This window comes from Drosophila virilis, chromosome 4 (assembly GCF_030788295.1).
Source record: "Drosophila virilis strain 15010-1051.87 chromosome 4, Dvir_AGI_RSII-ME, whole genome shotgun sequence".
Lineage (NCBI taxonomy): Eukaryota > Metazoa > Arthropoda > Insecta > Diptera > Drosophilidae > Drosophila > Drosophila virilis.
This window is the reverse complement of record NC_091546.1, coordinates 28,190,466-28,214,926: the sequence shown is the minus strand read 5'-3', so window position 1 is coordinate 28,214,926 and position 24,461 is coordinate 28,190,466. Positions and strand designations below refer to the sequence as shown.

Genomic DNA, 24,461 nt, shown 5'->3' with positions numbered 1-24,461 from the left:
ATTACTTATAATGTATTTATTTCAAAATAGGGTGATAATCTAAAGATGATTACTCGTATATTAATGCACTCATAAGACTTCATGTATTTGTATTACCATACAGAGATAAATAATGGTTTTTATATTTAGGGTAAATGAATACTTATCAATGCTCATTGTAAATATATTTTAGAAAATGGATATTCCTCTCTTAACGGAAAGTCCTCATAATAAAACTTCGAAAATAAAAGATTACTCGTATTTTTAAGCACTTATTACTCATAATATTTATTACCATATGCAGATAAATAAAATGACTTATTAATACTCATTGTAAGTGTGTATAAGATTATGGGTATTTCTCTATCGACAGGAAGGCGAACTTCGAAACATTAGATATTGTATTAGAAGGTAATATTCAAAAGTACTCGTGCTTAAATCAATTTAATATTCATTTTACTTATTAAATATTTTTCATAGACTCATTTTACTCAGCTTGCATATTTATCATAGTTCTGAGATCTCCTCAAAACTAAGAAAACTTCAAGGAATTTCAAAGACCTTCAATGTCTGGCAACAACGAAAAGAATTGTTGTCTATGAACAAAGTAACCCACTTTGATTAAATTACTGTCTCTGTCTTTGAAGTATTTTGTGTCTAGTGCAGTTTCTTAATCATATTTAATGACAGCGTGCTGCATTCTTGTGCTATTTAATTTGTTATAATTAAACCCTACAAAATTATTTTATTGCAATTAAGTTTTATTAAAAGATCCGCTTGGTAATTGCATAGCAATTGCGCAAACCAAAAGCATAGACAAATCCAAAAACAATTCCAAGTGGAAACACCTACGAGACAACAGCTCAAGAGCATGTAACAAATGATGGTAGGAAAATAAGTGTACAAATAATACCCACAAATAATCTTAGGTGCTCAGAAGTGCAACCGCAAACAGGCTACAGTCAAAGTTAAATGCCACGCCCCCCATATACGAGCTGTAAAGCCGATGACCTTCAGCTGATATTAATTCTTGTGGCTGCTAACTGGTTCTTGCAGCTCTTTGATCGATCTATCTAAATGAGGTCTTTTTGTGTTGTTGTATTTTTGTTAAACAAGAAACGTAACGAAAGAAAATTAAATCAGAAATTTAATCGACGCGTCGACTTTTTTATTAGAAAGTTGTTTTGCTTTAGTTCCGTCAGCAAAGTCCTTGAGCATATGCAAAGAGTTGGCTGCGGGGGCTTTGACCCTACGTTAGATGAGCTCTAAAACAACACATAGATGTTTGATATATGTTCAGCGCGTTTACAAAGGCGCCTTTTTTGTTTTTATGCCGCCCATTAAAATGAAACCGGATTCAATCCGGGATATCTTAAAGATCTCTGTTCCATCTTCTATAAGTGTGTGTGTTTGAAAAACCCAGCAGGAAAATGTAAAACAGCCCCAAATTGTTTTAAACGATTCAATCCATCAAATTCAAACAAACAATTTGTTGTTTATATATTTTACTTTTTGTTTAGAGTTTTTTATGGTCAATTAAAAGTTGTGCGCAGGCCTTTCGCTCTCTTAGAACCTGGCTGCAGTTGCTTTTGAAAGTTGAAATTTTGGTATTTAGCGAGGAAAAACCCGGCCATAAATGACATGTACATGTGTCCGCTCTGGTTTTTGTTATTAAAATTTACGAGCGTTTTGAGCGGTCGCTTCTGCTCGCGTGACCTTTTGTTGAACCCGACACAGCGTTTTAATCGGGAACTGTGGCCTTGCACCTGTCGGATGAATCGCATTACGCGCTGGCGATCAAGATGTGCGCAGTGACACGCGTCTCCTTATCATTTATGGATCGTCTATATCATCCTTTAATGCCAATGACATGCAATTCCTCGTCTGCCATGCATCCCGAAACTGGGTCAGCTCAATAAAGTCACTTTAAATTGTTCACTTGCTGCTTCGCAGCGTGAGAGGACATTTGTCATTCGCTTCATAACTCATGATCTATCAATCAATGCACATTATTATTTATTTTCAGCTTAGGCGAAAAAAAGAGCTTGGCATACTTTGTTTTGTTTGTTTTATATATTTAACTACTTCAAAGTGGAAACTACTACGAAATTGATCCAAATACGAGCAATAATTATACATCAAAATGCATTTTTTAATTAATAAATAATATTAATTAATAAATTAATTTTTAATGTAATTTTATAATCATGACTCTCCGTCTGAATGCGTTTTTAAAACCCGTAATGTATAAATCTATAAAAAATGATTATTTATCTCTTTAGCATGTGTATCGCTCTTCTATGCGATTTTCATGCACTCAAGTTAGGCCTGTTGATAATAAAGTGTTCAAGTTCTAGGTATATGCAGTGAGATCACGTCTTTATGTATAAATATATATTCTTTCTTTGTACATATTTGCATTACAGACAAAGTGTAAATAATTTTGTAGCCACATATAAGATTTTATTATATATCATTTTTGTTGAATATAATTTTTCTTTTTATGTTCCTAGAAAGAAGAAATAACTTAAATAAAAAAAAACTGTTTATATTATTTTATACAATTTTATTTCTTAAAACATTTTTACATCATTTTTTTTTATATATATTTTTTATTCATTGTACGTTGAAACCTTTCACTGATAAACAACAGCAGCTAAAATGTTTATAAAATTTGTTAATTCTTTTAAAAACAATTAGCTGGAATTTATCCTAAGCTATTATTTCATACATAACAATGCTCCATTTGATGGTTGTTGGGAAATAATTTACAAAAGGCTTTTGTTGTTCTTCCTGGGGGTGGTTTTTTTTAACTTAAGATCTAACAGAGTGGCAGGGTGGAAGTTCTACTAGAACCTCTTGGAAATTATGTAGGGGAGCGCAGAGACCGTGTGAGAGTGTTTTGTTTTTCTTAATTTTTGTTGGACAGAATTAAAAAAATGTTGCTAAATTTGATTCGGCTCATATTCTGGTAAGTCCTTGGCGTTGCCCCAAATAGATTCCGCAACCGCTCTACTTGTGGTAGCCAGAATGATCGGCGTAAACGCTGGCATCATGACCCACACCGCTGATTGGATAGCCGGTGATGGGGAATTTGCTGACGGCGTAGGTGGGGGCGTGCTTTACAACGGAGTGCGAGACATGGGGCACCTTCACGTAGACGGGGTAGGGGCGATCGACTGGCACATGCACGGGCACCTTCTGGATCTTCTCCACGTAGACGGGATATGGCTTCTCGACGGGCACGGGGTAGGGCTTGGGCACCTCAACGGGCACTGGACGATCGACGGGCACATGGATGGGCACCTTCTCGTGACGGATAACTTCGTAGGGCTGTGGCACTGGGACGGGCACCTTCACGTACTCCTTGACGGGCACGGCAACCTTCTTGATGACTTCGTAGGGCTGTGGCACGGGCACCTTAACCTCAACGGGCACACGCTTCTCATGCACAACTGGATAGGGACGGTCAACATGCACGGGCACGGGCACACCCTTGGTCACAATGATGGTCTTGTGCAGCTCAGCCTGTTTGCTGATCACATAGGGAGCGGGCACGGCATGCGCTTGTACGGCAACGGCTGGTCCGCTGTGGCCATAAGAGATGCCACCACCGTGTCCATAAGAGATGCCACCACCGCTGTGTCCAACGGCAATGGCGGCGGGTGCAGAGTGTCCATAGGAGCTCAGGCCATAGCTGGCACCGTGACCAAGGGAACCGTGACCGATGTGGCCAACATCCAGACCAGCATGACCATAACCATAGCCCAGATCGAGCAGACCGCGTTTGTCCAGTTTCTTCTCCAATGGCACCTCATCGGAGGCGCAGGCGGTAGCCACCAGCAAAGCGGCTAGGCAGAACTAGGGTAGAACAATAAAAAATACAAAATTCATTTGGAATTCACAGCTTGTTCTAGCACCTAACTTAATAAGTTATGCAATGACCGGCAATTGAATTAGGTAATCAGATTAGAAAGTTATGCTATGTAAGATATGACGCCCATTTGGCCACAAATTGAGGCGACAACATTTCGCTTTCAAATGGTCAAGTGAAACGCGTGCGTGCGACGCATGCGTAATGCGATGCACAACCAAGCAGGCCCCCCGGACGCACATACGCCTACACGCCCACACGCCCACACGCCCACAGACATGACAAAATGCGACGGGGGCAACATACGTCACGCATGCGCATTTGCGACTTTGTCGGACAGTGTATTTAGCGTTCATAATTGATTATTTGTTGGCTCAATTTTGATTACAGTGTGCAATTAAATTAAAGTGCATTTATCATTTTATGGAGAGTCGCTGATTGACAATTTTGCATTGATTCAAGTTGAAGTTTATCATTTGTGAATGATATTGGCTGGGCAACATATGAGCATTATATAATTTGTGGACAGGAAGTGAACGGGGCGGTCAAGCACCCATAAAGGCGAGCTGCTCAGAAATTGCATGAATATAATAAACTGTTAGCACTTAATCTATGTGGGAGTTGACTTCAATAGTTGTAAATTGTTCGAATCATAAACAATGCCACATTTCTCACACACTTAAATCAAGAACTAATAAATTCCTTTTCTTTATAATTCAGAGCCACATTATTTGCACATAATTAATAGAAAATATGATATTGTTATTGTTTACTTACGAATACTTTCATTGTGAAGTCTGTTGGGAATTGCCAAGGCTGTAAATAAATAATAGTAAATTTTGCGCATATTAATATTTTACATTTTTGTATTAAAAAATTAAAATTTAACACTGTTTACTTAGAATATATATTTAATATTTATATTTTTATGTATTTTTTTTTTACTTAAGCACAATTCCAAATACTTTTTGAAAAACTCAAAAATTGTTGTTGATATCGTTTAACTTAAACATTTTACACGACAAGTAACAAGAAAAAAACGTTGTTCGTTTGCCAACACTTACGAGCAACGCAAAAAATGATGTTGTAAGGATTTGTAGAATCACACACGATTCCAAACCTTTGACTGGATGCTGTCTGTGGTCAGTGGCGCACTTTTATACCCCCAAAGAGTTTTTGTGTCAAAACGAAACTGAAAACGCCGTCAAGCTCCCAGCGCCAAGTCCGTCGTAAAAAGAGCTTTTTTCCCCACCAAGTGAGAGACGCTTGGCGCTCTCTTTTAGCAATAAAAGCTCGCGCCAGCCGTGTTGCCTTGGTATTGGTGAGCTTTGTGCATTTGTGTGCGTTGCGCTCGGAAAGTTTGCAGCGGAAGCACTCACTAATACAGACGCGCCGCACTAATACCAATGCAAATGCGCTTGTCTTGGTTTGGCGATTGGCCAAAATTTCGAGATTTTTCAAAATTGATCAACTTGCGAGTCATAAAAAAAGCGTCTGCGTCAAGTATTAATTACTTTTGCGTCCAGCAAAATAATGTATTCTGGGGAATTCCAAAGAAATTCCTTATTTATTAGTTTATTTCGTTTAGACTTTTTTTTTATTCGCCTGCCTTTTATTTGCCAATAAACAAAAAACAGAAAAAAATACTTTTAAGAAATGTCAATGGTTTGGTTCTGAACAGTTTTTATTTGAGCTTCTTATGGGTTTTTTTCTATGTTTTTTTTTGGCTGCAAACCTGCTTTGCGCCTGCACTCGAGTTGGTAAAACCCCAAAAGATTGGCATATAAAATCATATTGTCTTTTCTTTATTTAAAAAATAGCTGTGGGCAGATTTATTGCTACAACGTCTTGTTTTATATATAGAGTATTATATAAATTATATTAAATCATTTGATTCTTCTAAATTTTTTAAAGAGTGTTGATCGTATTTTTTTTTTCTCAAAGATAAATGAAATGATTTAAATGAACCCGTTATTTATGCAATCTTTTTTAATAAATTTCTGACCATTTCCCACATTTCTCATCACATAATTTGATATTGGAAACATTGGATGCGATTGCATAATCGTTGACATTGAACAATTTCCAATGTCTAAATTTACACAATATTATGACATTATCAGCATGTTTAACCTTGCACTGAAATAAATTACCTATCGAGTATATAGCAATTTTATAGGGAATTTTTGTCTTTGGAATTAAACATAGATATTCTTAAGCAAATTTTTTTTTTATTTGAGTAAATATATTATTTAATTTTAAATTGTATATCAAATAAAATTGTACTATATATGTTAAATAAGATTTCTGTTTATGATAATCAGTTTTCTGACTTGTTTAATTTTATTTGGGCTGTTTCATATAAATAAAAATGTCAATCTCTAAAGTTAATAGTGTTTATGCTTCTGAACAAACTAACCTACATAAATGAACTCTTAATAAATATCTTTAAAGAGTACTTGAAGTCTGAACATTAATAAACAAGTTCATCTATGATAAAATTTTCAAGGAACATAGCTAGGTTCGACTCGGGTGAAATAAGATATTAAATAAATATTTTCATTATTAAAGGTTATTATTATTTTGCTTCTGTATAAAGTAACCTTCATAAAATAAATAATAATTTGCATTTAGGAATACTAATATTCCTTAAAGGGTTATTAACCTGTAAAAATAGGCTGTCAATCCTTTACTAATAATTCGCAACTATTTTGAACTCTAAAAAAATAGTTCTTATTTTTTATCAAATTAAATAAATAATTTAAACCTAAATAATATTCGAAATATAATTGCTAACATTTTAATATTTCAAAATAAGTTTGTAAAATGTTCTTCGAAGAAAAATAAAAAGGAATACATTCAGCAAAGCTTCTTTCTACGACTTTTCATAGTGCATAGTATTTTCTGCAAGTGTAGCTCAACGCGCTGTAAGCTTTGCCTCATGGGCAAACTGGAAGCGGAAGCTGCAATTTGACATTTTTGCTGGCTATGCGATAAGGGCGGGCGGGCGGTCTGTTAGCTGTGATGTTTGATGGGGCACGCACTTTTGGGGAAGTCTTGTAAGTTGTGGTATGTGGCAAATGCTGCATCTGCAACAGCAACTGCAACTGCAGCAGCAACACATAATCATGTGGCAAGCAGCCAAGAAAGAGGGAGAGATCGTGTTTCTAATTTGAATCACAATGTTGCAATGCAATGCGGCAAGCGTATCTGGATGCCAGGCAGACAGGCGTAAGTAACTGCTGAAGCTGCCACAGCGGCTGATTGGCGGTTGAGTCGACAAAGAGGGAGTTGCCAGCAGTGGGTGGCGGGTGGTGCCGCATCGTGTGCAATGCGTGCGGCAAAAAAAAGTGAAAGGCCTTTATGGGTCGCACAAATAAGATTATATATCAGAGATGCATAGCTGCGATTTGGCAATTGTTGGCATAATTATTTCTCCAACGCTTGACGCAATAAAAATTAAAAAAAAAAAACTGCAAAAAATAAACAAGTAAACCTGTTGAAATATCGGATTTTATATATGTGTATTGCGCGTATAAACATCAATTTGCATTTTCTATTGTCTGGCTGAAAAAAGATTCTATTAGTGGACTGGAAAAACAATAAGAATTTATAGATATAGATATACTAATTTTTTTTTTTTTTTTGTCGACCTTGTTGGGGCGTATTAGACAACTTTCCAAAAAGCAGACTGCTATTATTTTAAGTGGAAGATGTTTACAGTTTGAATATGAAATGAATGGAATCAAGTTGTATCTGATCTGATTTGTAATTAATGGATACAACTTTAAAGCAAGTTAGCCAAAAGGTTTGCTTTAAGGTTTCTGATATGCCAAAAACTTGAATCTTTTTGTTTCATTTGAAATAATTTCAATATTTATTGTTTTATTTTTTAACAAAACAATGTGTGCCCCTTGAATAAACATAGTTAGTTAGTTCGGTAAATAGAACATCGGAAGTGGAACTTAGATAATTAATTTAAATAACACGTTTGACCCTAAAGTGGTTCTTAGTTTCGGTTGCTTAAAAGTCCATTTATCCAATTTATTCTGTTAACAATATTACAGAACTTGATCTTTATTGTCCTTATCTATTTAAAAGCTGCTTATAAGGTTTTTAATTATAATAAGTCTAACCTGCAGTTCTATTTCCTGTCATAGTTTTGGGTTATATATCTCTTCTTTTTTTTTTTAAGTTGAGTCAATCAACTGGTTCTTTGCATGAGCTAACTCTGTAAGCCAAACACGATACTAATTGATTCCAATTTATATCTAGTTCCTCATTGAAAATAATGTATTTATAATGTAAATAGTAAATTTATGGCCAGCTATGGTCATATAAGTAATTATTGTTCGTTAATATAGTTCTAGTTCTAGTTGAACGAGTTTTAGTTTGCTTAGTCTTCGTTGTTTTTTGGCCTCAACAAATTTTCTAGTTCAAATAGTTCTGGATCTGATCATGGCCTATATTAAATGTTATAGATTTAGACTTTAAAATTGGCATTAAAAATCACAATTAATTAAGGTTATATTAAAGGTGCTTTTTACAGGCTATATTTTAATACAATTAATTGGGTATGATGTGAATTGAAATCGGATATGAAATTAATTGTATAGTTTAAATAGCTGGTTTGTTGAATGAGTTTAAAATTGTTCATAAAGTACCAGTTCGTATTGAGTACTTAACAGTGAACTGCAAGCTCAGCAGCAAGATTTGTTCATTTCTTTTTTGCATATTCTTGCATCTGGCTCATTTTGTTTTAGTTAGGCTAGTTCTGGTTCCATCTAAAATAAATTTAATTATATTTTCTTTGTATTGTGCATATCTAAATGTTTGGGTCATTAAGTTCTATTAAACTAGTTTCTTGTAAATTAAAAAAATTGTTACCATTGTTGCATTAAAAGTATTATCTGGTTCATTGACTCAGCTGTTTTTAGTTCCTTTATTTAAATGTAATGAATTATTGTTTCATTTTGGAACCCTAAACGCACGGTTCATTTAGTTCTGGCTCAGCTACTTCTGGACCCCAAACTGGCATACGAAATTATATTATTGTTGAATTTTACTTACTTAAACGTTTGGTTCATTTTTTTTTTAGTTCATTTATTTAATTAAGTTAATGTTAAAAAATGCATTTTTGTTTGATAAGTGTGGCGGTTCAAGTAATTCTGGTTCCGTTCAATCTAAATGAATCTCTACAGTTGTTATATTTTGCATTGCTCAGCGACTGGTTCATTCAGTTTTGGCTCAGACAGTTCAAGTTTTGGTTCCAATATTTTGGTACAATTAATTTAAATTGTTGAACCATTTGCATATCTAAACGTTTGATGCATTCAGTTGTGGCTCAGCTAGTTCTGGTTCCTATATTTAAATTAAATGAGTTAATATTTTTTTTTTTTTTTTTGGCTTTTGCAAGTGTATTCAGACTGATGGCATGCACTTTAAAGGCGCAACTGGACAAAATGGTCAACTTTTACTTTTGCAATATGTGTCGTTTTCTATGTTCGACCAGATGGAACCAAGCCAAAAACCAAGTCAAGCCAAGCAACCAGTGCAGCTGCCCACAACAACGGCAACAGCGACAAACGTTACGATTCTGTCAGACAACGAACCCAACAGATGCGAGTTACAATTGAGAGATGCCAGCAGCAGCGGGCACCGGGCAGGGGGCAGAGGCGGTGGTGCTTGTTGCTTGGTGGTTGTGGTGGTTGTGGTGGTTGCTTTGGCTGTGTGACTTGGCATGCGACTTGGGCGCTTTGTTGCATGCGCTCCGGATTGCAACATAAAAGCCAGGCGACTGCTCGTTACAGCCACTCCCCTTCTGGCTGCCAGCCTCCCCTCGCTTATCTTCTAGGTGCCCCATTCGTGTCGCTGCTGCTGCTGCTGCTGCTGTTGCATTTGCAGTTTTTGTGCTTCGCATTTCGGATTCTCATGTTTGGCATCGCCATAAATTGTGGTCAACCGATGCAGCCGATGCGACGTAATTCATTGATTATAACGACAACAATAACTGCAATGCAATGAAGTAGACATCCCCCTTACCTAGCGCCCCCTCTAAGCATTTGTTACCTGCTGATTTATGGCCAATTGTCTGCATGTGTGTGTGTGTGTGTTTCTTGTGTCTCTTTGGTTTTAGAAGGCCTAACCACTTGATCAGTTGTTCGGTCTTGTTTGTAATCCAATATGCGAAAAGGCGGCCCAAAATTAGCTAATATAATTATGGTTTATTATTACAACAACCACACAAGACAGAGCGGAACAGCTGCCATGGGGTCTACAGCAGTCGGCGGGGCAGGCCAGTCTTTTATTGTCTGTCTGTGACTGTCATGCGATAATTCACACAATTGTGCTGACGGTCTTATATGGTGCACATATTCAGATCGTCTGGCGGATTGCAGCCGAAACAACTCTCGCTTACCAAATACTCTTGAGAGAATCTGACAAGCGTGTGGCAAAAACGTAGACATTGTTATAGAGTTGCTTGAGTTGCAGCTGTAATTGGAATCGAAATACAGAAATAATCAACTTGGCTAAATAGCATTTTTTTTTTAATTGGTCAAGAGAACTTTGAGAGCAATTGATCTTAAAGTAGTCAAAAAATAATATGAAGTTGTGAGAAAGAAAGAAAATTAGTTTAGAACATTTATTAATTATAATTATTTTTACAATTAGTATTAATATTAATGTTGTTTCTAAAATCATTATTAATATTAATATATGTATGAAATCAAAATATTAAGAATAAAATAATTGAAAACTATAGAAGCTTAGATAAATTACAATTAACATAATGAAATACAATTTAAGAAATCTTGTGGCATCATGACATTCTTCTTAAAGTTATGAATTCGACAGATATTCACATTGATTAATTTACCCTATCTCTTTATTTAATTATATTTTGTGTTATCTGCCTGCTACCCGGCTTTACGCTTCATTTCAATGCCAGAACCAGGAAACATATTTTTCTGTCAATCTTGACCCCACACGCTGTTACAACAGATGCAGCAGTTAAGCCCTTTCATTATTTGTGACTTTCCCATGCGTGTAAACTATAAGATACAACTTTTCGATTTATTTTAATTTTATGTTTAATCTATGCGCATTCGTATGTATATATTTATATATTTTTGTTTTTATTACATTTTATTTTGCCTAGTCAATAGCCAAGTCGAGCAGAAGAAGTTAAAAAACTGGTTGCTTGTCGGAAATCGCTTAAGTTTTTCACTTGATATGTCAAAATGCCAAAATGTTGCAGCAGCCGTACAAACGATCGATCGGGCCAGCCCATGTATATATATACACATATATATATGTATGTATGTGAGTATGTTTGTGGGTCTATATGGACAGGCATTAAGCATACGCCTTGTTGGCCATTTGTGCGCGCATTTCGTGGCCAGCCGCAAATCATTTAAGCGCCAGAGGTGTGCAAACTAAGCAGCAACAACGAAAACCTGCTAAAAGCGACAACAGCAACAACAATAACAACAACAACAACAACAACAACAACTGCATTGGGACAGCAAAAATAGAGCACAGCTTCCTTTAGACAACGTTTTATAGTATTTGGTTTTTTTAGTTGGTCGCCGTTTTGGCCGTTTAGAAACATTGCGGATGCAGCCGCAGACAAGAAGTTGGGGCCGGTTTTTGTCTTGGCCATAAATAGAGCCAACGTTGTCGTTGCTTTTGTTGCTCTTGTTGTTGTTGTCGTTGTTGTCGTTGTTCGATGCGGTGCGTTGCACAATGCAACCAACTTGAATGCACTTTCAGTTTCGCGTTTCGAATTCGAATTCAGTTTCAGCTGTGACATAAAATCATTGCCAGACATCGGCGATCATTATTTGATTCTACACTTAATTATATCATTAGTTGTAGCTTTTTTGTTGTTGTTGTTGTTGTTGTTGTTGTTTTTGTGCTAGATCCGTTTTGCTATCTAATTAGCATTTAATTTGAGTTCATAACGTCAGCAGCTGCCCCGAGATCCGTGCCAAGATCCGTGCGCATAAATCAATATTATTTCAGTCGCATTCACCAAACCGCTAATAAATAAATAAAAATAAATAAAATAAAAATAAATACTAATACAAATACTAATACAAATACAAAACCAACTCGAATTCATGTTCCACAATGCGCTGAAGGCAGTCAACATATAAATCGCCAATCGGCTAAAAAAAAGCCAAGCAGCAACGCTCGAACTTGATCCAATTCTTTCCTAAAGTGCAATACCAGTTCTTAATACTTACTCGATTATTTCTTATGATCTTTAAATATATATAGGACGTATATTCTATATAGATCGAATTTAGTTATAAATATAAATAGTTATTGTTATACTTGCCGGAACCCGGGCCAGTTAAATTAAAATTTATAAATAGTTAAAAGTCTTTTGTATTTGCAAAATCGCGAAATAAAATGTGCATATAAAATGCTAATTAGATAATCAATTGGTGGCTGTAAAAATTACAGTTAAATCAGTTAGCTTAGAACCATATAATTCTTAAATGCTTTTTTATTATTATTAATATGTGTTGTATTTTTTTGTTTTATTTATTCTGCTACTTAATTTAAATGGTTGCAAATAATGTTGTTAATTTGGAAAATATTCAGTATTTTCTATGCTTTGTTCTACATAAACAACACTGAACAACTTTTCTCAAATTCTATTGAAAAAATTATATACGTTCTTCTTGAATAAATTTTATTTTCTTCATGATTTGTTAGTTATATATATAGAAAACAGGGAAGCCAGCAATAATTTGCGTTCAATAAAGTTTTATTTTTTATGCTACTGGAACAGGTTATTTTTTTTTATTTTTTATTGGTAACCAAAGTTAACTGTCAGTTATTGAAAAAGAACGTTAAACAAGAAGCTTTGCAGCTTACTGGCAAACTGTGTGATCTACTGGTTCATTGATAAATATACATATCACATTTTACAAATCCTTACAAAAAACCTTACAAGCCGAAGCTCTTTACTGCCATTAATAATTGCTCTTTATGTCCAGAGGTCTCGTAAATGCCCTCAATTCATTTTGAAGCAAAGTTATAGCTACTTGAGTTGAAAGATTTTTATGGATATGGCTCAGACGATGGCAATGCATAAACATATATCAGTTGCAATTCAAATATGTTTGTTTTCTGAGTATGTGCCGTGAATGTCACGTTAATGTGGACACGTTAAGGTCATTTGGAGTGTTTTTTTTGTTTTTTTGTAATTTTGTTGCTGTGGCCAACGTAAAACAACAAATGTGGTTCAATGTCCAATGCAAGCGGCCAGCAAAACCCAACCACTAACCCACTAAGCCACTGACCAGCCAAGCGGCCAATGCATTCAAACGTTTCGCTGGACGCGGCGGACAAGATTCAAAACTCTGAAATGGCCAAAATGGTGGGCCTCAATGTCTTGACATGTCCAATAATTTTTTTGGGCATGTAATTTTGTGGTTGGACATAACATTTTCTCTTTTTGTTTTTCTTGCGGTTTGGGTTTTTCTTTTTGTTATTATTATTATTGCTGTTGTTATGGTTGTGGCTATTGTCATATGTTTTCACATTGTTGCGCTTGAAAAAGCTAAAATTTGTGTTTTTGTTATTTGATTATTTCACGACTCGACCTTGACATTTATCAGTTTGTCGGGCAACGTGGCGGGGTTTTTGGAACCTAGATTTGAGCGGGACAACGACGCGTAACTACCATAAATTGCTTGGAATATATAAGAATACAAACTTTACTTGACACTATTCTACAAACGACTGAAGACTGTGATGTTTTTGATGAGAGATTAAACATGAGATATTTCTATGCATATAACTTTTTATCCTGACTGACTTACTGACTGACTGACTGACCGACCGAGCGACTGACTAATTGGTGAGCAACGCATATCGTAAGAGCTAGGATGCTGAAATTTTCCCTATGTGATGAATGTGCTTGTTAAGACGGGGTTTCGGCAAATTCTACCCGCCAGTTTGGAAAAATCGTGAAAAACGTTTGTATGAAACTTTTTTGTTTACCATCCAATCGGCCTCAAACTCAATTTCAAAAATCTTTGTTCAAATTCATTTGAGAAGTGTTTCGCACTTTTTGGAAAATGCATCTTTCCTTGGTGGAAATGGGTGTCAAGGATTTGGTATTTAAATACATTTAAATAAATAAATACATTTTCAAGGATCCAAAAGAAAAATCATTTGAAACCTGTTTTACATTTTTCGCAGAATCAAAGCATCCGCGGTAAAAAGTGCAATTCAAAGATTTTTTTGGTGACGTATTATTTTTTTTCCGATTTGCTTCTAAATTGTTTTCAAAGCTCTACATAAAAACTTAATGAAAACATGTTTCAATGATTTGGGAAATTCTACCCGAAACAGTGGTACACTGAAAGAAACACGGTTGTATGCAAGTTTTTCTCAAGTTTTCCCCCAATTTGTTTGCTTTGCCTAATTTAAATTAAAAAGTAATGTATCTTTTTAAAATTCTGAATGATATGCCCCAATAAAGGCTGTTTTTTTTATTTTTAACAGACAGGGGTCATAGTAAAATTTGCTGGCCAAAAGATATATAAGTAGTATATTATTTGAACCCACTTTTTGCCTTGAGGATCGGTTGGTGAAACTGGCTTTTCTGCCGGTTTTTAGTTCAAATATTTGTCGTATATATTTTTTTAAATACAATAAAATAATTAGATTTTTACATAACAATTTTAACAAATAGTGCATTTTCAAGAGTGGGTCCTAAATATTTATTTATTTAAAATGTTTAATTAGCTAGCTCGATGTTCGGGGCTTAATTTATTAAAATCAAAAATAGGTATAATATATTTATGTTTTTTTGATGTTTGTTGCTAAGGCTCAATCAAACGTGATGTATTTAAAGCCGAAGCGTGTTTCACAGTTCAGTTCGGCGTCTTTTTATACAAACTTATTGGTTTGAGGCTCAAAACAGAGACAATTATCAATTTCGGTCTCCAACCGATTAGGCTAACAGCTTGGCGCAACTCTACTTTTCTTTATTATAGACCAACATTATTTCAAGCTTTCTATATTACAGATAAATATGCTTTGATGTGGCTTGATGTTTCTTAATATATCATATATCAGCATCTATATATTTTATCTCAATCAATTGTCACATATATTTTGTTCACACATTCCAATAGGGAATGTTGCAAGCGTTCGAGAAAGAAAAACACAAGAGCAACAAGAAAAAAAAATTCATTTTAATGCACACTTTTCACAATGTTCGATCACGGCTCGACTGCAGAAGTTACAGAAACAACGTGCCAAAGTGCCATTAAGTGCATCAGCAGCGGCAGCAACAACAACAACAACAACAACAGCCACATTTGCTGTGTTGTGTTATGTTTTTGGCACTTGGCAGCAGTTGCCACATCGTCGCCACATTTTCCCAGAGACGCGCAGAGACCAAAGCGACCAGAAGCCGAAGACTGCGACGGTGTCTCAGACATGACCCAATAACAGGGATTAGCAGCAGCCGTAGCAGCAGCAGCAGCAGCAGCTGTTGTTGCTACTTGGACTGTGTCTGTGTGTTGACTGTTGTTGCCACTGCCACTCAATCAGTCAATCAGCTACACCGGCTGCCACAAAGCCTGGGCCTGGGCCGACAGGGGTTAACGCTCGTCCAGTCAATCAGTCAGTCAACAAAACAGGCAACGAACAGTGTCGGCAATTAGTCCAATTTTTTTTTTTTTAGTTTATTTTTTGGTTTTTTGCATTTTCTGTGCTAAAATTAAATATTGCGAAAATTCTTTTCAGCTGCTTCGCTTGGGACATGAAAACATGTGTTTGCGGCGGTCTCAAAATATTTGAAAAATCTGTAATTCTGTAAAGCAGCCGCAAAAGCCATTCACAAAACGGCTTCAATTATGTGCTACCAGCTGCCTTTTGGTGCTGCGGGGCGTATGAGCAATGCCGTTTAACCGCTCGGCGCTAATGAATGGCTCCATAGCCGTTCGCTGCAGTTGGAGCAATTTGAACTGGTCAAAAACAACAAAAACAACAATAATAATCATAAACAATTGCAATTTGCACGTACGCAGCAATTGAACAATTTGAGATCTCGAATCAAAAGACTTTTGGCCGCAAACTGTTTGCTCAATCAGCAGCTCAGATATGCAATTATTTGATTCCATTTTTTTTCTCATAATATCCATTTAAATGTTAAACATTATTTTAAAATGCAGTCGTAGATAACATGCGAACTAAAAACCAAGAATTTTGAGAACTCAAATCACAAGACTTTTGGACACAACCTGTTTGCTCCGTCAGAAAAAAAGCAAATATTTTACTCCATTTTGGATTTTTTCCTACTAATATTGATATAAATGTTAAACATTAGAACTAAATACCAATAAATTTGAGAACTCGAATTAGAAGACTTTTTCTCGCAAAGCGTTCGCTCAATTAGCGGCATTAAGATACAATTATTTTATTCCACTCTCTTATTCTTCTGGTACATATTTAAATGCAAAACATTATTATGATAAGCCATCACAAAGAATTAAATACCAAGTATATTGTACCCAAATTATGTAAAATCTAGTTAATTCGATATATCTGATATTTTTGTAGTCCCCAAACATATCCAAATGAAGTACTTTTCTTGAGAAATTCTAAGTTGACAAATTCAGCTAAAAGTATTGTGTACTTATTCCACATATTTATTGCCTGGTAATATCTTAACATATTTAGCAAATTTTCGTTTCCCTAAATCATCAATTAAATATTCAAAACATTACAAATCTACAAATTTAGCTCTTACAGTCTCTGAGGTCGAACTAGACGAAGAGTTCAGCTGAGATTTCTGGGTAACTTCACAGGCGTGTGTTGTTTTGGCCGAAGGTTGTGCTATTAATAGTTCAGCTTAATAGCTTCTATAGAAGTATAAATCACAAATTTGCTTATAATAATAACTGTTCATTTCTAGTTTTTCCCCAACATAATTAACAGCGCCGGGTTAAATCGGTGAATCCCCTGAGACAATAGACAAAATTATCTACAAACTTGGACCAACCAGTGTGCACCACTCTTCAGCTGGCCCAAAGATCAGGCTTTTGCATCATTAACATAGCTAACAACTCGCCGAACCTATAAAAATTCACAGCTGATTCTCGAATAGCAAAAGAAACAGATAAAAAAAAAAACAATTTATATGAACTTGTTCTGGAATCAGTCAAAAATCAAACAGGCTTTTTTGTTATTCTTGCTGTGCTGAGCATTGCATAATTATAACAAATAAAAAAGATAGAAAAAACCAAATCAATTTAGTTATGACTCGACAGCTTTTTGCAGCTATTGTGATGCATATAAAAATAAAGCCGCAAAATGCCACCAGCTCTAAAGACGACCCTGAGCTTCATATAAAATGGAATTGAGACTATGCGCAAAGCGCTTTAAAACAAACCAACCCACAGAATAGATTCAGAGTAAATCGCATAACGACTAGATGTAGCCGAGATATATTCAAGTTATACGATTTTTAAAGCTATAAATGAGTCCAAAGTTAAATTCGATCTCGAAAAGGCTATGCTTGGACTCGTGAAAATATATAGAATGATTTAGACTCAAAAATGTTCGATTTCAGAAGAAATAAAAAAAACATTTAAGCAACTTTAGTAGTATAGCACGCATTCTGATTTGGACAATTTCGATATCTTATATTGTGGATCATTTTCTTAGACAGGTAACATGTTCTTCATTAGTATGCTGCCACAGGGCAAAGTGGACCCAAAAAAGGCGCACAGAAAATAGAGCAAGCGAACGATCATTAAAATTCTTATTAGAGTGATAAGCAACAACAGAAATATATGTGAGGCGCTTGAACACGTAGATAACGCATAAGCTAACACACACACACACGCACAGGAAAGCGCTCAACTAACAAACACAGAGAGAGAGTGAGAGAGAGAGAGAGAGAGAGTGAGACAGAGAGTGAGCTCACAGTTGACGAAAAAGATTGTCGTACAGAAAATTTTAAGTCGGCGCAAAAAAGAAATTAGCATTAAGAACAGTATTTGTATAAATATACATACATGAACATATCTTTTAAGATAACATCAGAGTGTATTTCTTTGCTCTGAGCTCTGTCTGCTGTTGTACTTTGAGCACAGAAGTTCACCTCTCTTGTGATCAACGGCAATCAACAGCTGCCGATTGACCGGCTCCTGCGTTGGCTTAATAAAAGTCACATTTACTTTTGGTTTAAATACATTACTATTTAAAAAGACGTATAAATGAAAAGCAACCATAAAATAAGTTAAATATTATATAAAAAAAAAAAAAAGGATATTAAATTATCTCTTTAGATTTTATCGAATTAATTCCGATTTCGGACATTACTTTACTTTATCCTACAGAAGCCATTATTTTTATATATCTCATCCCAACTTACGTGGTAAATTTGCGCTATCACTAATTGGCAACTTTTATATTATTCCTTTTATTGCACCAAGAACAAAGACAGCGAAAGCGAATGAAAAATATTGATGTACATTTAAGCACAAGTCCCGAGCAAATGGTGAGATTACAGTTCTGTCGTCGAAACGAACGTGTGTGTATGCATTAGGCGAAACGAAAACAAACGACTCAGAAACAAAACTGAAGTGAAGAGAAACGGGTTGTCCATTTGTATATGTGTGTATTTCTTTTAAGACTACGCAAGTGTGGAAGCTGAACAGACACACACACACATACATATGTTCGTATCGCTTTGCTCAGAGTGCATTTACATTACATTATTCAGCTATGTGCACATGTGCACTCTCTCATGCTAACGTTCTCTGTAGGCGCACACATTATTGATCGATGTTAATAGAATTTGGTTATCAGCGCAACTAACAGCTACCGATTGTGCGTGCCTGTCGACGGCATACTTAAAATAAGTTTAATTTTGATTTAAAGACATAATTATATAAAGACACATAAACTGCAACCATAAAGTAAGCTAAATATAAATGAACTACAGTCGATAATGTAATGATATGTTCATCTTTTTACATTTTATTAAATAATTAATATCTTAAAATATTAGAAATAGCATAAATTTGACATTGAGTCGGTCAAAAATACAATTTTCTTGTCGATGCCCACGTATGTTTGTCTGTATTAGCAAAATGGTGTCCATTTGCATATTAGGTATGTATGTATGCCTTTAAAACTAATACCTACGTAAAAGCTTAACAGACATACACACATGCGCATTGCTTTGCTCTAAACGCATTTCCATTAAACATTGCGTTTGTGTGCTTTGAGAACAGAGCACACAACTCTCTTATGCTTACGTTCTCTATGTGTGCACACAGTTGAGCGAAGTTAACAGGATTCGGTGATCCAAGCACTCAACAGCTGCTAGTTGAGCGGTGGCTGCCATCGGCATAATTAAAGCCAAGGTTTGTTTTGATTAAAATAGATTTTTTCAAAGTTACTCTTAAGAAGCAACTAAAGAATAGGCTCAATATAAAAAAAAGACATCTTCTGGTATGTTATATCATTATATATTACAGCTGATCAGGACCTTCGACTGCCTTTCAAAATTCTAATTCAACTTAATATTAAATAATATCGGAGATGACACTTAATATCATGCTTTTGGCGGTTTTTTTATATTGTAGCCAAGCATTTATTATTATTTTTTTTTTCAAATTTAGCATACTATTAAAATAGTGCTTGGAAACGTGAATACCAACTCAACGCATTTCTGTTCGCCTGGTATTTGAGTGAACTTTTGGTACATTTTTGGCACGCAGCCGTTGGCTAGGGTTCCCCTTTCGGGTATGCAATACAACTTGTCATTCGATTATTTTAGTCTACCAGCTACTTGCTGGGCATTTCTGTTCGCCTAGAATTTGAGTGACATTTTAGTCAATTTTTGTGGCACCTATCCGCCGACGAATGTATCTTTAAGCTATGTAATTATTATTTTGATTATGAACCTTTGAGCGTAAAAAATAACTCTTATTTTATATTTTGTTTTAATTGATTAATTTATTTGTTTTGGAAGGCAAAATATTGGTTTATACACATACTTTTACTATTTATTTCTCTTAAAATAATGCGAAAACGAACGTATATTTATTGCTTATTTTATATTAAACACTTTAAACTAAGGTCTAATCTTGGAAGATTTGCCTTGTTGGAGTTTTGAGAGTCCCTTTTTCCGATCCTTCATCTGAAAAGATAAAACGATGTTTGATCAAAAAAGGTCCAAAACACATTTAGAAGTCGATTTCAGTAAAGAAGGGACATAGCTCAGATATATCCTTACGGATTTTGAAGGATATTTTGCGTTAGGATTGTATGACCCAACCACATGGAACTGTACACAAAAATAAGGGGGTCATCTAAGAATCATGGACTTGGTAAATTTTCAGTTTCGAGTCACAAGGAAAATTGGCTGAAATCACAAAATAACGGTAAAATCGCAATTTCTCTAAAACCGCAAAGTCAATCTTGATGTTTTTTGGCAACTTTTTGGCACTGGCCAATACAATTTATTTTTATACTGGACTTGTCAGGATACGGCATGATGTTGCCAAGCTATATGCTATTTTCTGTTTATAAATTGGCAAATTCTTAAATCGGAGCTACGGGAAATATAATATTCAAAATGAATATCCCTATATCTCATTTGCTTAAAGGACTTTCATCCTTTTCTTTGCATATTCTGAATTGGCCTATCAACGACAATAGGGGGGCCAAAGGACATCTGGTTAGTCCTTGAAATGTTCAGGATATCGATATCGATTTTTATCGATTGCTTGGAAACGGAGTAAGCTATCGATTATCGGAAACAAACTCGATCTGCGCAGGCACTAGAAGCACCTACATCTAATTTTCAAGTCTCTAGCTGTTATAGGTTCTGAGATCCTTGCGATCATACATACGGACAGACGAACAGACGGACGGACGGACGGACAGACAGACAGACATGGCTAGATCGACTCGGCTATTGGTGCTGATCAAGAATATATATACTTTATGGGGTCGGAGATGCTTCCTTCTGCCTGTTACATACATTTGGATTTTGCACAAATACAATATACCCTTATACCCATTTTTAATGGGTTCAGGGTATAAAAGCTGGTGCACTTGAATCGAAGCGAACTGTATCGGTCTACATTTAAGGACAAGGAAACGAAATACGAAATATTTTGCATAGGTTTTTGAAGAACATTCATTATTTTGATTGAATATTTTGGTAAAATGAGGAATATATGCTTGCTAAAGGGATCATTTTTGACCAAATGGCCTTAACTGCTAATGCGATTTCAAAAGGTTCTTCTTACTTCAATTTTTCTTAACATACTTATTGGATTATTCATATTGCGTTATTTTGTTTAGATTGTGTTATTTTTGTTATTGCTTTTCAGGTTTATAGTTAAATCAAAACGATAATAGATGTGAGTTTTGGAATACAATTCGATTTTTAAAGAATTTCTTATCACAAGTCGTATTTTGAATATACATTCCGAAAGTCTAACCCACCAAACAGTGGCTATGCCCCACGTTAGGGTAATTAAATGCATTGCGATTAAATGAGAGCTGCGCAGACTTTTGCATTGCAATTGCAAAATGCAAAATCGTTTGCAATTTGCTCTGGTTTAATTGTAATTGTGGTGCGACCTTGAGGCACGATGTAAGCGTACCACAGCGAGTCGCTCGGTTTATGTGCTCAACTCTCACCCATCGCAGAACAATTGACAATTTGTACAATATACTCGCATGCGGTCAATAAGCGTGACCGTTGCCATTCTAAAACTCATGTTTTAGCCATATATGTGTGTATCTAATTCATATCTTGTTTTGTATCTTGCAGATACTTTTTCTCCACGGTGCTGCAGTTCCAATTGTATCGAAGAATGTGTCTTGTCGCTGGCCAGTATGTGCCCAACGATCCGCGTAAGCCGCTGCACAAGTGCGACATCTATCGGCAGCCAGCCGCAGGCAATCTGTTAAAGTAAGTCAAAAATAAATTATTCATAAATAGTTGAATGCCATATAAAATATTAAAATTGTGGGAACCAAGAATAGGCCTGCATATTTTCTATGTAACTTCTTATTACTAAACAATTTTTTATTTCAATCTAAAATCGAATTCTTACAGCTTACATCTTAATATATAATTATATATATATATACATTTGACTTAATTTGATTAAAATCCGTGTTGTATAGTAGATCATTTGAAAATTACAATTTTCGAACTTTTCTTATATTATAAATGTATAGAAAGATGTATATAATTTTATGATATATGATCTCTCACACTTTCGCTCCTTCGCTTTGTTTCCCACAGACAACTTATGGCCAAGGGCGCGTCCCAGCCATGGCAGGAGGTGCTGGAGGAGACCTTGGGCGAGGGTCGCCTCGATGGCAGCGCTCTGCGTGAGTACTTTGCCCCATTAGAGGAGTGGCTGCGTCAGGAATCGCTGCGCACCAACGAGTATGTGGGATGGAACTACGATGGGGACTACTGTAAGCGGAGCATTGAGACAGCGGGCCTGCAGATCTTTGGAGGCTACTACAACGGCGTGTCCAGGCCACTGATGAGCCTGCTGCTGCTTACGCTCAGCGGCTGGCTGAGCTATCTAACTATCTAGGCTGGCATAAAAATCAATATATATATTTATATGTATATATGTGTGTATATTAATTTCCGCTTTAATTCAAGTCAAGTTGAACTTGAATCAATGCCAAAAACAATTTGAAAATAAAATCTAATCAAATGCATAAATGAAATTTGTTTTTTACTTCTGTTGCTTACAATTACATTTACAGGGTATATTACAGAGGGTGGAGGAGGCAGCTGTGATGCGGGTCATTGGAACGCCAGCGTCGCACGCATATTTTAACTGCAGCTGTTGTTGTTGTCGTTGTTGTTGTTGTTGTTGCTTCATAATTTAATCAACTAATAAAAATAATAAACAAAGCGCTTGCACTGCAGTTCGTTTTTTTTATCTCTTTTTTTTTTTTGCTCAACTGGTTTTTGTTTTGTTTTTGTAAATTTGATTTAATAAATTGCAAGCCACGGCAAGCGACGGCAACTGCAACTGCAACTTCAGTGTAAACAAGATAATCAACGCCGTGCGGTTCGACTTGGGGCGGGGGGCTTGGGCTAGCTCAGTGTCAGCTTTGTTCTCAAAGTTTGTCTAAGAAATCAGATACTTGAGTTAAGTGAGTGCAGAGCAAGTTGCGCTGTCCAAACTGGGGTCTAAAGTGGGCAGTGCGGGTCAGGGGGGCGTGGCCAGCTTTGTTTACAGTAGACATTACAATCAGCGAGATGAATGCGAGAATCTGTGTGGGATTTGTGGCAAGTGCTGTAAAGGATATTATATGATTATCATCAAAAGCAGCTCATGACAATTGCGAATTCGCTTTATTTGAATTGAAGAGAGAGCAACAAAAACTGTCAATGCGAAACTTTTCCGATATTTTACCCATAACTTTTTTATAATTTATTGCGCTCCACTTTAACAATTACTGAAATTGTTTTAAGTTCTGTTTATTATCGTATCCACTCACATATCTCATAATAGAATTTGATTGTCAATGAATTAATGAGTTATGACTCGTTTCGTATCTCCATTTATTTAAGTAACAAATTAAAAGCATAACATTTTTTTTTTTTGTTGATTAGCTGTTGTCTAAATAAAAACCTTCCTAGCACATACAAGCTGCGGGCTTGCTCTTAACTTCACTCATTATAATTCGCAACTAGTTAAAGCTTAGTTCATAATCTAGCTATATCCTTAGTTTAAATTAACTTCCTAGTTATAATCAATCGATTAGATAAAGAAATAAAAAATGTAGGTTGATTTCAATAAATTTGATTATGTATATAAATAATAATTTTAATGAAAATACAAATAATAATGATAATAATAATAGAAAATAATAACAATGATCATTATAATAATAATGCTAAAAACAGCATTAATAACGGCAATAACTACAATCATATTCATAATAATAAGTATAATAATAAAAACAATCTTAAATAAAATTAATTTTAATTCATGTGTTTTTTATCTATTTATAAAATTTGATTAATATATATAATATTTATAAATCTTTATGTTATTTAATGACTAGAAGATAAACTAGCTACGAAATGTGCATTTCCCAGCAGCTGCTGCGCCAATCAGATATAAAATGTTACTTCATTTAAATTTGGGCTTACGTTAATTTATGCATTCTCCCACGTTTCGTCAACTGTCGCCGACTGTCAACAGAAAAGCGCAAATGCAGCAATAACAAACACAAAGCGGGTTTGCCTTGCAGCAGCAGCAGCAACAACAAGCGACAGCATGTTAAGGACATTATCAACATTTCAATTAGATGCAATCATGATCATCGTCATCAAGCCGAGTGGAGACAGAATGGAAAAGGGGGGAGGGGAACTATTAGCGTTTGACTGGAGAGTTTCAGTACAGCTGCAGTGGAGACTAGTCTGCTGGTGTGCGTGTGTGTGTGTGTCGCATTTCACTTTCATTGTAGAATTCAACAGTGCAGTGCGTACTTCCGCCCTGTCGCCTGCCGCTGCCAGCCCCCCCGACGCCCCACAGCGGCCTTCATTAGCTCGACAAAA

At 35.5% G+C, this 24,461-nt stretch overlaps 2 protein-coding genes across 2 annotated transcripts in view; one reads left to right on the top strand and one right to left on the bottom strand.

Annotated features, from left to right (window-relative positions):
• The window catches only part of Ance-3 (angiotensin-converting enzyme Ance-3), a 63,519-nt gene extending 40,927 nt beyond the window's left edge, over nt 1-22,592 (top strand). Inside the window, exons 8-9 of the mRNA XM_002057450.4 lie at nt 21,690-21,830; nt 22,170-22,592. Coding sequence (XP_002057486.1) covers nt 21,690-21,830; nt 22,170-22,473 — 445 coding nt within the window. The 3' untranslated portion in view covers nt 22,474-22,592. The remainder of the gene's footprint in view (nt 1-21,689; nt 21,831-22,169) is intronic.
• Vajk3 lies at nt 2,525-5,038 on the bottom strand. The gene is made up of 3 exons (XM_002057452.4): nt 4,918-5,038; nt 4,631-4,669; nt 2,525-3,840 (listed from the first exon to the last, which is right to left on the bottom strand). Exons 2-3 carry the CDS (start codon nt 4,640-4,642, stop codon nt 2,992-2,994), a joined length of 861 nt encoding a protein of 286 aa, XP_002057488.1. The 5' UTR covers nt 4,643-4,669; nt 4,918-5,038; the 3' UTR covers nt 2,525-2,991.
• Nucleotides 22,593-24,461: the final 1,869 nt, after the last annotated feature.